Below are 15,867 nucleotides of genomic sequence, written 5' to 3' on the forward strand. Positions count from 1 at the left end.
GGCCAACACCGTGGTTCCTGGTGTGTCCGCTGTGCCGTGCGTGTGATCATTGCTTGTACAGCCCTCTCGCAGTGTCCGGAGCAAGTATGGTGGGTCTGACACACCGGTGTCAATGTGTTCTTTTTTCCATTTCCAGGAGTGTATTAAGCCAGGGATGATGACCCTTCAGAAATGTCGTCCATGTCCTCCATAAGAAACCCTGCTACAGTTCCGAGGCACAGATTAATGTCGGGGCTTCTAGTTCAAAGAAACTGAAGACCCACTCGACAAAAGCAAAGTTTGCACAGGATGCTCATCATAGTGAAGAGGATGTGAAAAAACAGCCAGAAAGCAATGGTGTAGTCGGCTCCAGTGAGAACTTGTGGAACAGCAGGCCATTGTTTCTCCATGAGAGGGAGCAATCCTGCAGGCCATACTGTATGCACTGTGGTGTAGTGATTAGTGTCACCGCCCGGCATGCTGTGGGTTGCCAGTTCAAAACTGACCAACAGCATTTATTTGTTATTTATTTCTGGAAGGTTCTCAAATTTACTTATGTTTGTAATGTTTGCATATTCTGCAGTATTCGGTGTTTGTATAAACAGCAGTAACCTCCATCCAGGTGTTCATTTCTGTTCTGTCTGTATATGGGTGTTGGTAATAAAAGTGCTTTCATGTTAATTATTATACTTTACTGACAACCCCACTTTTGGACATGGACGTCAGTGTGGTTACTGTGTGACTGTACCAAATCTACAGTAATATGAAATAGGACAGATTGCTACTTGCCACATAGAGGACAAAGAAACATTATTTAAAAGTACAATTAAAGTTAAACTACGCTATACATAGAAAAATGCACACATACACTTTCATACACACACCTGGTCCTTGGGGTTCGGAGATAACAGTGGCCATGTGTGTGTGAATTGTGTGTGTGTGTTAATTTGTGTGTTTTCCTGTATCTGAAGAAGGATCTGTCCACCTGTCTGTTGCCCAATGCCTCTTCTATGTGTTGAGTGAATCTAACCACCTTAAAATTATTTTTATTTCATTCTGTATATTCAGTTGTTTGATATTAAGTCTGATATATGGAAATTGTGGGATTAAGAAAGACACAAACATGCATCCACACACAAAAAAAACCTACAAAAATAAGTAATATGACTTCTTTTCTACTTAAATGTACGATAATGTTGAGATTCTCAAAAAAACATATCTATTGAAAACATTTATTTAAACAGGTACTATGAAACTTGTTCCTGAATGTGGTAATTTCAAAACTGTTTGAACTCATAATCATGTAAAGCCAGTACAGAGTCATTGCCTGGGAAGAAGGATTTTGAGTCTCCAGTAAACAGTGCCAGAGACTTCAAGCTTTTCATTTCTGATAGCAGATTATTGTATATAGGAATAACTTACTGACCATATGATTTTAAAGGCAGAGGTTCACTTTGTTTAAAATTTATGTATGGTGTTTCAGTATCTGTCTTGTATTTGATGCCAAACAATGTAATTACATTTGATTCCATCACCTGCTTTTCAATAAAATTTTTAATTACAACATATATTTAAAAATTACTGTTATGACTGCCAGAACAAATGGCATTTGTGAATGCTGATGATATCAGTTTTCAAGAAAGCTTAGTGAATGTTATATGCAATATACAGACCATGGAATGGACCCTTGTGAACGGCATGTGATGAAACAGCACACATAAAATATCAATCCAAAAACATCACTCTGACAGACATAATGCAAGCATTATGTTATGTTCAGTCTTGCATTCATCTAAGTTCACAGACACAAGTCCTGTTCCATCACTTATGGACTTTCACCTATGCTGTAGACTAACGGGATCTCTAGTTGTCTTGTAAACATCATTTCTAAGATGTATTAGATATATCAAACCAGAGGTCATATCTTGATTCTGTTAATTACTGAAATTTGTTTTTCAGCTTATAGCTGCATGGTGCATACAACACTGTTGCTACTGTTTTTCAAGATGTATATACACTGAACTTGTGACTGCTTAATAGTACGAGTGTGTCAGACTGCATTCTTACATGGAATAGTCTACTGTCTCCCCACATCTGAATCTACAGGACAAGTCAAACAAATATTGAACAACCTTTGTTTATGTTGGCTAATATTTTCTCAATAATAATGTAAGATACTTAAGAAAGTCGGAAATCAGAACCCAAAAAGTAAATAAGAACACATACAAACAACATCATGCTATAGAAAAGGTAATTACAGAGCTGATCACTGGTTAATTTTATTACCTGGCTCTGATTCAAATGGACCCTCCATCTCAATGTTGTTGTACTGAAGAATTCTTTCTACTGCTGTCATCTGATTAACAACTTCTGTTGTCTGCCTAATTCCATACTGAAGCAGACCAGTGATCATTAATGACTGGGAGATGGCGAGACCAACAAAACCAGCTGGAATACCTGTAACATGATCCCTTTGCTCAATACTGGGTTCATTTATAAACATTGTTCCCCATGAGGCATCATTTTTCAAAGTTTCAGAGAAAGTTAACAGCAAAACATACCAGAACTTAAACTATATAGACTATAAAACATTTCTGGAGGTGAACTACAAACAAAGCTTTAAGTAAATAAGACCATGTGTGGCCTTCTAGCATAGTGCAGATGCATTACAAGTCACCTTTTGTCTTCAGTTTAACTTCTATAAATACTGAAAAACAGGAAAAAATATTTTTACACTTTTGGGTTATCACAACTTCATATGAAAAACTTACATCCTAGACTTGACTTATGTGATATTATTTCACATGAAAAATCGATATACTTTCGATCACCGTAAAATAGATTTTATCACTCAGGAAACATGGACTTGGGGGCTTATTTGCAGATTGTATTACATTTTTATTGTTTCTTTGGTCATCAAAGACAGGAAACAAAAGTTGGTTCTAAATGGCTGCAACAAAGGATCTTCTAGTCTAGTGGATTCTGAATGGGGCAAAATTCAGCACATAGTTCCCCAGGGATCTCTCCTGGGACCCTTGCTGTTTTTAATATATGTTAATTATTTACCCCTGTCCATTAGTACAAATTGTGAATTCACAATGTTTGCTGATGATACAATGATTGTAGTAGATGGTAAGTCTATTGCTGATCTGGAGACTGATGTTAATGATATACTCAGAGAAGTTACAGCTTGGTTCTCAATTAATTCTCTTTCAGTTAATATTAAAAAAACTAATTTTACACAGTTCCACACAAAAAATAAAAGTCTAGAAAATATAGTAATTGCTAGTGACAACCAGGAACTAGAACAGGTGCACTCCACTAAATTCCTGGGGGTTCACATTGACAGTAGGCTCCACTGGGAACAGCATGTGTCCGTAGTCTAAAAAGGCTTTCATCAGCAAGTTTTGCTCTGAGAATCATTACTCATTTTGGGGACATCAACATTTTAAAATCAGCTTACTTTGGATACTTTCACTCATTAATGAGTTATGGAATAATCTTCTGGGGTAATTCACCAGCCTCAAAAAAAATCTTAACTGCTCAGAAGAGAGCAGTCAGAATCGTGTGGGGTTCCTCCATGACCCTCATGCAGAAAACGTTTCACACAGTTAGGTATATTGACCACAACATGTCAGTACATATACTCTCTGATGAATGAAGTTAGTAAAGACTATGCTCAGTATGAAACAAATTGTTCATACCATAACTACAATACTAGATGTAAAAGTGGTCTGTATGTCGAGCTAAAAAATTTATCACTTGTACAGAAGGGAGTAAAGTATGCTGCTATAAGGACTTTTAATGCATTGCCTAATTATATTAAATGTACAAGACAAAATGAAATGCTGTTCAAAGGTACGTTAAAAAAATACCTGCTTGACCATCCAGTGAACTCCTATGTTATAATTGCTCTACTAGTTAAATGACAGCTTGTAAATGAGAAAAAGTGATACTTGTTAATATCTATATCATTGTATTATATTACTAATCTGTAGCATTAATTGTGTGCAATTGTATTGATACGTTCCACATCCAGGCGAATCACTCGCATGTACGGAGCCATGGAATACGTGCAAAAAAAAAAAAAAAAAAAAAAAAAAAAAAAAAAAAAAAAAAAAAAAAAAAAAAAAAAAAAAAACTAAGATAAGATTGGTTTGATACAGTCCTCCATTTCTGCTGCTTTTCAACTATCCTTTAGATGTAATTATAACTGGTACATTCTAGATTATCAACAAGCATATCTTATGGCTAGGGAGGGAAGGGCAAATGAGTGGGATAATGAGCAAATGGGGACCATTGAGAAGCTGTATCAGTAGTCACATAGCTTTTAGGGACAGTGGCAAAACTGTGAGTCGTTAACAATGACAAAACTGAGCAAGAGATGGCCAGGATGGGATTAGTGGAGGTTTATGCCTGGGAGATTGCAGGATCTGGGGATGTGTTAGTGGTAGGAAAAATTCCACTTTCATAACTGGGGGAAAGGGGGGGGGGGGGGAGCTAGTGCTAGAGGACTGGATTCAAATGTCATTATTATTAAGGAAGCTGTTGAATAGTACTGTGGTGACAAAACTGTTCAGCAAAGAAGCAGTCAAGCTTGTGTTACCCACAATTTGGCAGTGGCTATTCATGTAGATGGGTAGGTGGTAAACTATCGTTTCTACACAGAATACTGCACAATAGTTGCAGCACAGCTGGTAAATGACGTGCTTGCTTTCAGAAAGGGTCCTACCCATGACAGGGTTGGGAAACGTCTGAAACAGAACTGCAATGAGAGGTGGTAAGTGGCGAATGCGACAGTTCTCGCACACAAGTTGTGCATACTGGGAAGGCCCATGGGATGTGACATTAGGAGCAGGCATGGCAAAGGAACAGACCACAGTATTGCACAGGTTGGGTGGGTAGCAAAATACACAAGTTTGTGGAATGAATGCTTGACTTTCGGTGTGATGTGTTTCATTCAGTACATGGTGGACTGCTGTTGAAGGCCCTGAAAAGAACGTGAATGAGTAATTGGATAATGTGACAGTACTGATCAGTGGCAGCTTACTAGTGGCATAGAGTTAACTGAGGATAAAGTAATAAATGGAGTTGGAAATGTATTGTGGAGTAGGGGGGCGGGGGCCGTGTAGCCTATGAACTGAGAGCCTTGACAGGGCTGTCACCAGGTTACACCACACGCTCTAAGACTGACACCAGACATAATTCTAATGACTCGTTTCTGATTTTTGAAAATGTTCTCTTTGTGAGAGGAGTTTCCTCAAAAGATGATTCCATAACTCATTAGTGAATGGAAGTAGGCCGAATAAACTAATTTCTTCATTTTTGTGAAGGATATTCATAAGTTTTAATTACCACCTTAAAAAGTAAAGTTAATTAAACTTTTGTTTGTTCATTTGTTTGCATGTAGACATCTGCAGTCCTACTACACAGAGAAAGCCCAAGTATGCTTCAGCTGTGTCAGGCCAGACCAGACAAGTGATGAAGTTGTTGTATTGGACTGGCACAGCTGCAAACATTTTCACTGCTGCCACAAACAAATTACTGTACAACACTCCAGTTTATTAATGGGCTGTACCATATTGCTTGGCTCCTATAGTGGCATACAAAAGTACTGTAATGTGGGGACTGTGTACCAGAGCTGGAGACATGTACCTATACACAAACAAAACAGTTATGTAATTATATATTTTTTGAAGTTCCAACTAAAACTTTATGATAACTTCTTGTAGGTAATGTTCCCTTGTACTACAAATGAAGCATCTACAAGTGCTTAGACTCATAAGAGGAGCCATTTTATGTAAAATGGGTGCCAACTGTCAAAACATGTAGGTAGGTAGTTATGTGGTACGACAAGGAAAGATTTTACTAAGATATCATCAAAGATGTGAGATCAACAGACAGAAAGGTAGCTTATTAATCAGAAGAAAAGGTATCTGAGAGTAGGTACTGAAGTGTTAGAGGGAAAGCCAATTGGTGTTTGTGCCAGGGATCTATACAATTAAGCAGACATCAGTGAACCTGTACCAAACAAGTTGGTTAATCTGTAGAGGAGATAGAGAGGATTACTCTCTGTTGTTCATAAACTAGTTGACATATTGAATTCTGTGGCTGAATCCATGTTAGTTCTGAAGCTATATTTGTCGATTCAACATTCAAAGAAAATAAATGAGAAAAAGACCCACAATATGCACTTCAGTCTATGAAAGACTGTAAAAATAGAAAAACAAAATGCAAAATTTTAGGTGTACTTGACAAAAAACTAAAGTGGAACTCTCATGTTGAACACATAGTGGTTAGGCTCTCAAGAGTTATGTATCTGATCAAGAGACTGATGTGCTGTGTGACATTTGAATATGTAAGGACTGTGAAGTTTGTCTTTTTTCAATGTGTTTTAAGGTATGGGTTAATACTCTGAAGAAACAGGAAAATATAAGTGAAATTCTTGTGATCCAGAATAAAGCAATCAGAGTAATGGGAAAGGTAGGTAATAGGACACATTGTAAACCGCTGTTCATTAAATATAGAATATTAACAGTTGTTAGCCTATATATTCTTGATAGTGTTAACTATATACTTGCTGAACTACCAACCAGGAGTAACGAATCAAAGGAATGACTACATACAAGAATCTGTACTTCCCTGCTCTTGCCACAAAATACTTAGCAAAAACTAACAACAAACTGTCTAAACATGCTTCAAGCATGCCAAACAAAGTATTTAAGGAAAAGTTAAACAACTTCTTGTTAATTAACCCATTCTACTCATTAGAAGAATTTTTAGAAATGCCCAGTATCAGCTTAAATATGTAAAAATCTATTTTACAAAAATAATAGGTTAAGTGAACTAACAAAGTTTATTGCATGTAATAATGCCGAATGACTAATACAGAATCTGAATCTCAACTGAGTAGGAATGTGGCTGGCCACATGTGTTAAAAGGAGATTGTAGATTTTGTGAAAAAAAAAAAGTGTACTGGGAATGAGAGTGTTGCTTAACAGCAAGATCACAGAGATGGGAAGTGTGTACAAGAATATAATATCCACAATGAAAGCAAGTAGTGTGTTCTTTTAAGACTGTTACAATAGTCTATAAGGGAGTGTTCATTAGGAGTACCAGTGGCGACAGTCGACCGCCAGTAACTTCACCAGCGAAGTCCAGAATAAATGGTCTTTGGAGACTGGAGCTTCTTTGGAGTTCCGTCTGACTTGACTGAGTGATATGTTTGTCGTGCATTTCTGCATTGTTTTTCTTGTGTTTTCTGTAATTATACGAACCTTAATAAAAGTGTCTTATCGTAATAAGTTGGAGTTTTCTGTGCGTGATCCGTTGCTATAGCAAAAAAACCCACATACCCATGGAGTTGAATTTGTGTAGGTTTGAGAGTAAGTGAAAGGAGATACATGGCGAAGTTTTAGGTGTGAGTATGAAGAAGAAATCTGATTTTTGGTGGATTCATTGTTTGGAGGAGTGTCTGGAAGTCACACTGGGCTTCTGGCACTGAATCATATGTATGAAGTTCACTGCATGAGGTGTCAGAGGGCTGACAGAGACTCAGAGCCACATAGTTGTTGAATTCATGATTACATTGGTGGTCAATGGAAAGAATGATTAGGTCAGGATCAGTTTTTATGTGCTGTATCACTGTTCATTGCACAGTTGTGATTTTGCAACCAGTGGGAAGACATCTGAGATAGGAAACTTCAGAGTTCCCACAAAGTTGTCAGTGTGTGGGTTGGGGTTGGGTTGTTTTCGGAAGGAGACCAGATAGCGAGGTCATCGGTCTCATCGGATTAGGGAAGGATGGGGAAGGAAGTTGGGCATGCCCTTTCAAAGGAACCATCCCAGCATTTGCCTGGAGCGATTTAGGGAAATCACGGAAAACCTAAATCAGGATGGTCGGACGCAGGATTGAACTGTCGTCCTCCTGAATGCAAGTCCAGTGTCTAACCACTGCGCAACCTCGCTCGGTCAGTGGGTGGGAAAGTGAGGGAGGGAATGATCACCATTGACGAGAAGATGGCACACTATAAGATCTACATCTACTCTCCGAGGATGGTTTGGAAAGTTCTCGGAATGAAATAGAAAAAAAGTACTTACATCACTGAAACGTTTTTTATTTTTCAATGTAGTCTCCTTGTAGATTAATGCACTTGGTCCAGCAATGTTCCAGTGCCTTGATCCCATCTCAAAAATGAGTTTCCTCCAGGCCTGCAAAATAGCTGCCAACTCTGGCTATGAGTTCTTTGTCTGAAGTGAATCTTCGTCCATCAAGAAAAATTTCGTTTTGGGAAGGCCTTCTTTCACATATCTTTTATTGCAATTTGTCCAGGAGGTTAGTGTAATATTCTCCAGTAATACACTCCTGGAAATGGAAAAAAGAACACATTGACACCGGTGTGTCAGACCCACCATACTTGCTCCGGACACTGTGAGAGGGCTGTACAAGCAATGATCACACGCACAGCACAGCGGACACACCAGGAACCGTGGTGTTGGCCGTCGAATGGCGCTAGCTGCGCAGCATTTGTGCACCACCGCCATCAGTGTCAGCCAGTTTGCCGTGGCATACGGAGCTCCATCGCAGTCTTTAACACTGGTAGCATGCCACGACAGCGTGGACGTGAACCGTATGTGCAGTTGACGGACTTTGAGGGAGGGCGTATAGTGGGCATGCGGGAGGCCGGGTGGACGTACCGCCGAATTGCTCAACACGTGGGGCGTGAGGTCTCCACAGTACATCGATGTTGTCGCCAGTGGTCGGCGGAAGGTGCACGTGCCCGTCGACCTGGGACCAGACCGCAGCGACGCACGGATGCACGCCAAGACCGTAGGATCCTACGCAGTGCTGTAGGGGACCGCACCGCCACTTCCCAGCAAATTAGGGACACTGTTGCTCCTGGGGTATCGGCGAGGACCATTCGCAACTGTCTCCATGAAGCTGGGCTACGGTCCCGCACACCGTTAGGCCGTCTTCCGCTCACGCCCCAACATCGTGCAGCCCGCCTCCAGTGGTGTCGCGACAGGTGTGAATGGAGGGACGAATGGAGACGTGTCATCTTCAGCGATGAGAGTCGCTTCTGCCTTGGTGCCAATGATGGTCGTATGCGTGTTTGGCGCCGTGCAGGTGAGCGCCACAGTCAGGACTGCATACGACCGAGGCACACAGGGCCAACACCCGGCATCATGGTGTGGGGAGCGATCTCCTACACTGGCCGTACACCACTGGTGATCGTAGAGGGGACACTGAATAGTGCACGGTACATCCAAACCATCATCGAACCCATCGTTCTACCATTCCTAGACCGGCAAGGGAACTTGCTGTTCCAACAGGACAATGCACGTCCGCATGTATCCCGTGCCACCCAATGTGCTCTAGAAGGTGTAAGTCAACTACCCTGGCCAGCAAGATCTCCGGATCTGTCCCCCATTGAGCATTTTGGGACTGGATGAAGCGTCGTCTCACGCGGTCTGCACGTCCAGCACGAACGCTGGTCCAACTGAGGCGCCAGGTGGAAATGGCATGGCAAGCCGTTCCACAGGACTACATCCAGCATCTCTACGATCGTCTCCATGGGAGAATAGCAGCTCGCATTGCTGCGAAAGGTGGATATACACTGTACTAGTGCCGACATTGTGCATGCTCTGTTGCCTGTGTCTATGTGCCTGTGGTTCTGTCAGTGTGATCATGTGATGTATCTGACCCCAGGAATGTGTCAATAAAGTTTCCACTTCCTGGGACAATGAATTCATGGTGTTCTTATTTCAATTTCCAGGAGTGTTGTTTGCCCAGTGGAGAGATAATCTACAAACAACATCCCCTTTGTATCGCGGAACACTGATGCCATGACCTTTCCCGCCGAAGGAATTGTCTTTGCTTTCTTTGGTGGCGGAGAATCAGCATTTTTTCGCTGCTTTGACTGTTGTTTTGTCTCTAAGGTATAGTGGTGCACCCAAGTTTCATCAGTTCATTTCTCCTAAAATGGGCCAAACATTGTTCCGATAGGGCCCTTCTTATACATTTTTGATGCAGTGTCAAGAGTTGCGGCACCCATCTTGCACATATTTTTTTCATTTCTAATTCTTCAGTTAAAATGTGATACACCTTTTCAGATGACATCTGGCAAGCATGAGAAATTTCACGCACTTTCAGTCGGCAATCCTCCATGACCATTTTGTGCACTTTTGCAATGATTTCTGGAGTAATGACACATCTTGGCCAACCACTGTGCGGATCATTATCTAAGCTCTCCCAACCAAATTTAAATTCATTTGTCCACTTGGATACAGCTGAATTTGAAGGAGCAGAGTCCCCCAGTGTACTCTGGAAATTGGCATGAATGTCCTTTGCTTTCATACCCTACTTTACGAATCTCATGCAGATCCTGAGAACTTTTCAAACCACATTCATACATACATACATACTTCACAAGCTACCATACACTAAAGTTCTCTCCTTTTCTGCTCCCTCCCCCCTCCCCATTCTCTATCTAACCTCCCAACTCCACCTAGCTGCACTACCCTATCTCCACCTCATCCCCACAATCTTGTCCACTGCACTACAGAACTGTTTATGATCGTGTTTCCAAGTTACAGCTATATTGGTGAACAGTGACCAAGAGAGCCATGGAAATGGAAACACGGCAACGCATCACAATGAGACTACCACACCAGAAGAACAAAGTGAGTGACCGTTACTAAACATTTTCATGCAAACATCAGTCCAGCTTCCAAAGTGAGATCACCTCTTACTAAGTTTTCTCTTCTTCCACAGGATGACCACAGCATTTACGAAAAGACTATCAATATGACCTTATTGTAAAGTTGTTTTTGTAATGCCATTTAGCCTGAAGATGAGGTTTAACCCTTGAAACATGTCGCTAAATAAATAAGTAATACAATAGTTGACAAAGTTTGTGCCTGGTAGCGGTAATTTAAAAACAACCTTTACATATTAACTTAAATATCTTTATTAATATAACAATATGAAAAGGATAGTTGCTACTCACTATACAGAGGAGATGCTGAATTGCAGACAGGCACAACAAAAAGACTGTCAGAAGGTGAGCTTTCAAGCAACAAGGCCTTCATCAAAAATAGGCTACATACACACACTCATGAAAACGCAACTCACACATATGTGGCCATAGTCTTTGGCAGCCCAAGCCAGACTGTGAGCAGTAACGAGTGAACGAGTGGTGGGTGAGGCAACAAGGTGATGAGTGTAAGGGGGAGGCTGGGGCGGGGACGAGGTAGAGAGAGGGTAGTGCAGCTAGGTGGAGCTGGGAGGTTAGATGGGAGGATGGGGAGGTGGAGGGGGGGGGGGAAGCAGAATAGGAGAGAAGTAAAAAAACTGACCGTGCGTTAATGGCATAGAGGGCTGTGTTGTGTCTGAATGGGAACATGGAAGGGGCTAGGTGAGTAATGACAATGACTAATGAAAGTTGAGGTCAGGAGTGTTACAGGAACATAGGATATATTACAGGGAGAGTTGCCACCTGTGCAGTTAAGAAAAGCTGGTGTTAGTGGGAAGGATTCAGATAGCACAGGCTGTGAAGCAGTCACTGAAATGAGGAAGGTCATGTTGGGTGGTGCGCTCAGCAACAGGGTGGTCCAGCTGCTTCTTGGCCACAGTTTGTTGGTTGCCAGTCATGTGGACAGACAGGTTGTTGGTAGTCATGCCCACATAGAGTGCAGCACAGTGGTTGCAGCATAGCTTGTAGACTGTATAACTGGTTTCACAAGTAGCCCTGCCTTTGATGGGATAGGTGATGTTTTTCGCTGGGCAGGAGCAGGTGGTGGTGGGACGATGTATTATGGGACAGCTCTTGCAGCTATTGCTGGAATATGCGCCATGGGGCAAGGGGTTGGGAACAGGGGTTGTATAGGGATGGATGAGAATATTGTATAGGTTCAGTGGGTGGCAGTATACCACTGTGGGAGGTGTTGAGAGGAGGGTGAGTAGGACATTTCTCATTTCAAGGCACAATGGGTGGTAGTGAAAACCCTGGTGGAGTATGTAACTCAATTGCTACAGTCCTGGGAGGTACTGAGTCACGAGGTGAATGCTCCTCTGTGGCCTGATGGTAAGGCTTTGGAGGTGGTGGGAGACTCGAAAGATAACTCGGGGAAAGGGACTTCTTTGTGTGGAATGGGTGACAGCTGTTGAAGTGGAGGTGTTAATGATGGTTGGTAGGTTTGATATGGACAGAGATACTGATGTAGTCATCTTTGAGGTGGAGGTCAATATCAAGGAAGGTGGCTTGTTGGGTCGACTTGAACCAGGTGAGGTGAATGGGAAAAAGATGTTGAGGTTCTGTAGGAATATGGAATGGGTGTCCTCACCCTCAATCCAGATTACGAAGATGTCATCAGTGGATCTGAATCAGGTAAGGGCTTTGGGATTCTGTGTGTTTAGGAAGGATTCCTCTACATGACCTGTGAATAGGTTGGCATAGGATTGTCCCATGCAGATGCCCATATATGTACCTCTGATTTGTTTGTAGGTAATGCCTTCAAAGGAAAAGTAATTGATTGAATTTATTAATATAAAATATTAAGTTGTAATGAGTATATTAGGAAACTTCTGGTAGAATGTAAATCATCTGGCATAAAGGAGACCACTCACTGAATTGCAGAAGCATTATGTCTTTGACACAGACATACTCAAAAGAGGAAGAAGAATTGCTAGCTTTTGAAATCAGTCCTTTATTGAGCTGGAGTGCAAACACACACACACACACACACACACACAATGCTTCTGCCATTCAAATTAATTAATTATTATGAGTATTAGAAAGCATCTAATCAAAAATTATTTTAGTAATTTACACTGGTGAACAACATAGCATAGACTATTTTAAAGCTATTTATATTAAAGACATTTGATGATTACAAGTAAATATAAAGTATAAATATGTGAAATTGTGCTTAGGATTTGTGCAATAAATGAATGGACAAAAGTTTCTTATTTTGATGAAATAATGAGACAATGAAATGCAACAAACTGCAGAACCTACCTGTCTCGATAGTCAGAAACACCACAATGACGAAGGATGCAAATGATGTGCTAATGAGATCAAGGCATATACCAAATGCTGTGTTACATGCAATACTCGTGTGCCAAGCCGATGAATGTCGATCCTGAAAAAACAGGAGAACATTAAAACTGTTTTTTTTTTTAGTTTCAATATTTAATATTTTGACAGAAATTTTGTAATTAATCAGTTATATAAAATTTGTACATAAACATGTGAAGAAAGATAAGGTGCATTATATGTATGCATCCTCTGAAGTGCAACAGGTATTTATTTATGATTACTTCATCAATGAAAACATATTAAACCAATCACTTCCAAATACACTGTTTTGGTAACCATTATTCAGGTTATGAATGACCTTCAAGAAATCAAAAGAATGCATTGAGCAAGTTGATTGATTTCCGTACTACTTAAATTGACATAAAAGTTTTCTGGGTTTGGTACCGCGTCATAATGTAAAAAACTACTGCTGCTATAGAAAAGCCAACGTTTCGGCCACGATTGCAGCGGCCTTCTTCTGGGTCTAATGGTGCGTTCTAGCTATGCAGTGTCCTTTATATTTTGTTGTTAGTGTTCACTGCGCATGCCATTACGTCATAATTTTAAAAAGGTAGTTGGTTTATTGGTCACTTAAGGAAGAAGGAGAGGGAACTTTATTTTAATAGGTTATTGCGGTGGAGGGAGAACATGACCTCTGTTGTCCATTGGCTCTTGTGTCATGTGCCGTGATTGGTGGCCACCGTCGAATGAGAAGTTTGCTGTGTGTTTACCAGCTGCTGGACGTCGGCCGCGCGGCGGCAGTTACTCGCCGGTAGTGCTCGTGCCTCGTGTTGACAGTGCGGTCTGTTGGGCTCTGATTGCTGGCAGCCAAGATGGGGCAAGCCTGAGTCCATCCTCCCTGTTCATGTTGTTAGGGTGTTTGAGAATTTCGATGGCCTCTCTGATTTTGCGTTTCGTCTTGGTTGGCTGCTTGGCCAACACACAGGCTTCGCTGAATTAATTAATGGAATGCGAATGTGGAGAGGCATACATCGGCGAGACAGGTAGGCCAATAGCAACGCACATTCGGGAGCACGAGCGTTACATTCGTCTAGGGCAACACAATAAATCCGCAGTGGCAGAACATCACCTTGACTGCGGAAAAGAAATTAAATTCAGCGAAGCCTGTGTGTTGGCCAAGCAGCCAACCAAGACGAAACGCAAAATCAGAGAGGCCATCGAAATTCTCAAACACCCTAACAACATGAACAGGGAGGATGGACTCAGGCTTGCCCCATCTTGGCTGCCAGCAATCAGAGCCCAACAGACCGCACTGTCAACACGAGGCACGAGCACTACCGGCGAGTAACTGCCGCCGCGCGGCCGACGTCCAGCAGCTGGTAAACACACAGCAAACTTCTCATTCGACGGTGGCCACCAATCACGGCACATAACACATGAGCCAATGGACAACAGAGGTCATGTTCTCCCTCCACCGCAATAACCTATTAAAATAAAGTTCCCTCTCCTTCTTCCTTAAGTGACCAATAAACCAACTACCTTTTTAAAATTATGACGTAATGGCATGCGCAGTGAACACTAACAACAAAATATAAAGGACACTGCATAGCTAGAATGCACCATTAGACCCAGAAGAAGGCTGCTGCAATCGTGGCCGAAACGTTGGCTTTTCTATAGCAGCAGTAGTTTTTTACATTATGACACGGTACCAAACCCAGAAAACTTTTATGTCGACTGACTCTGGCCGCGGAAGCCTACGCAATTATACTTAAATTGAGCTACTGTGATCCAAACAATAAAGAAATTGAATAAACATATGTGCTATTTGATGATTCAGGCGCATATTGTTCAGTTATTATAGATATTCTAAACTGATATACTTCATCTGTGGAGAAGAAGTAAGAATATACAGAGGGAAAGAAGTGGGGAGGAGAGAAAAGACAGCTCCCTCAAATAAAGGGCAGTCTGTTAGCAAAAAGGTGAATGGCCTTTCAGATCATGATGTACAAATTTTAACTCTAAAAGGTTTTTGTGCTGCAACACATGTTAAATATAGTCATCAGCTTTTTAGGAAAGCTGATCCAGTTGCTGTAGAGACCTTTGTAAACCTTATCAAGGAACAAGAGTGGCAAGATATTTATAGCACTGATACAGTAGACGATAAATATAATGCTTTTCTCAAGACTTTTCTCATGTTCTTTGAAAGTTGATTTCCATTAGAACGTTCAAAACAGGGTACTAGCACAAACAGGCAGCCTGGGTGGCTGACTACAGGGATAAGAATATCTTGTAGAACAAAGTGGCAATTATATCAAAATGTTAGAAACAGTCAAAATCTAAATGCAGCAGCCCATTACAAACAGTATTGTAAGGTGCTTAAAAATGTTATTAGGAAGGCAAAAAGTATGTGGTATGCAGATAGAATAGCTAAGTCTCAGGATAAAATTAAAACCATATGGTCAGTCGTAAAGGAAGTGGCTGGTCTGCAGAGACAGGTCGAGGATATAGAATTAGTGCGTAGTGGGAATGTCCGTGTTACTGATAAGTCGCATATATGTACACTATTTAATAATCACTTTCTGAATATAGCAGGTGAACTAAATAGAAACTTAGTCCCAACAGGGAATCATATAGCGCTCCTAGAAAAAAGTGTTCCGAGACTGTTACCTGAAATGCTCCTCCATGATACTGACAAGAGGGATATTGAGTTAATAATTAAATCACTAAAGACCAAGAACTCTCATGGATATGACGGGGTATCTAGCAGAATACTGAAGTATTGTTCTATGTATGTTAGCCCAGTACTTAGCCATATCTGTAACTTTTCCTTTAGGAGTGGTCAGTTTCC

At 41.1% G+C, this 15,867-nt stretch overlaps 1 protein-coding gene across 2 annotated transcripts in view; it reads right to left on the reverse strand.

Moving 5' to 3' along the window:
- The window catches only part of LOC126163187 (ATP-binding cassette sub-family C member 4-like), a 310,113-nt gene that overhangs the window by 50,907 nt on the left and 243,339 nt on the right, over nucleotides 1–15,867 (reverse strand). For both annotated transcript variants that reach the window (XM_049920140.1, XM_049920139.1), the window contains exons 18-19: nucleotides 12,999–13,122; nucleotides 2,266–2,436 (exon numbers count right to left, since the gene is read on the reverse strand). In XM_049920140.1, the coding sequence (XP_049776097.1) occupies nucleotides 2,266–2,436; nucleotides 12,999–13,122 (295 nt within the window). The remainder of the gene's footprint in view (nucleotides 1–2,265; nucleotides 2,437–12,998; nucleotides 13,123–15,867) is intronic.

This window comes from Schistocerca cancellata, chromosome 2 (genome assembly GCF_023864275.1).
Source record: "Schistocerca cancellata isolate TAMUIC-IGC-003103 chromosome 2, iqSchCanc2.1, whole genome shotgun sequence".
Classification (NCBI taxonomy): Eukaryota; Metazoa; Arthropoda; class Insecta; order Orthoptera; family Acrididae; genus Schistocerca; species Schistocerca cancellata.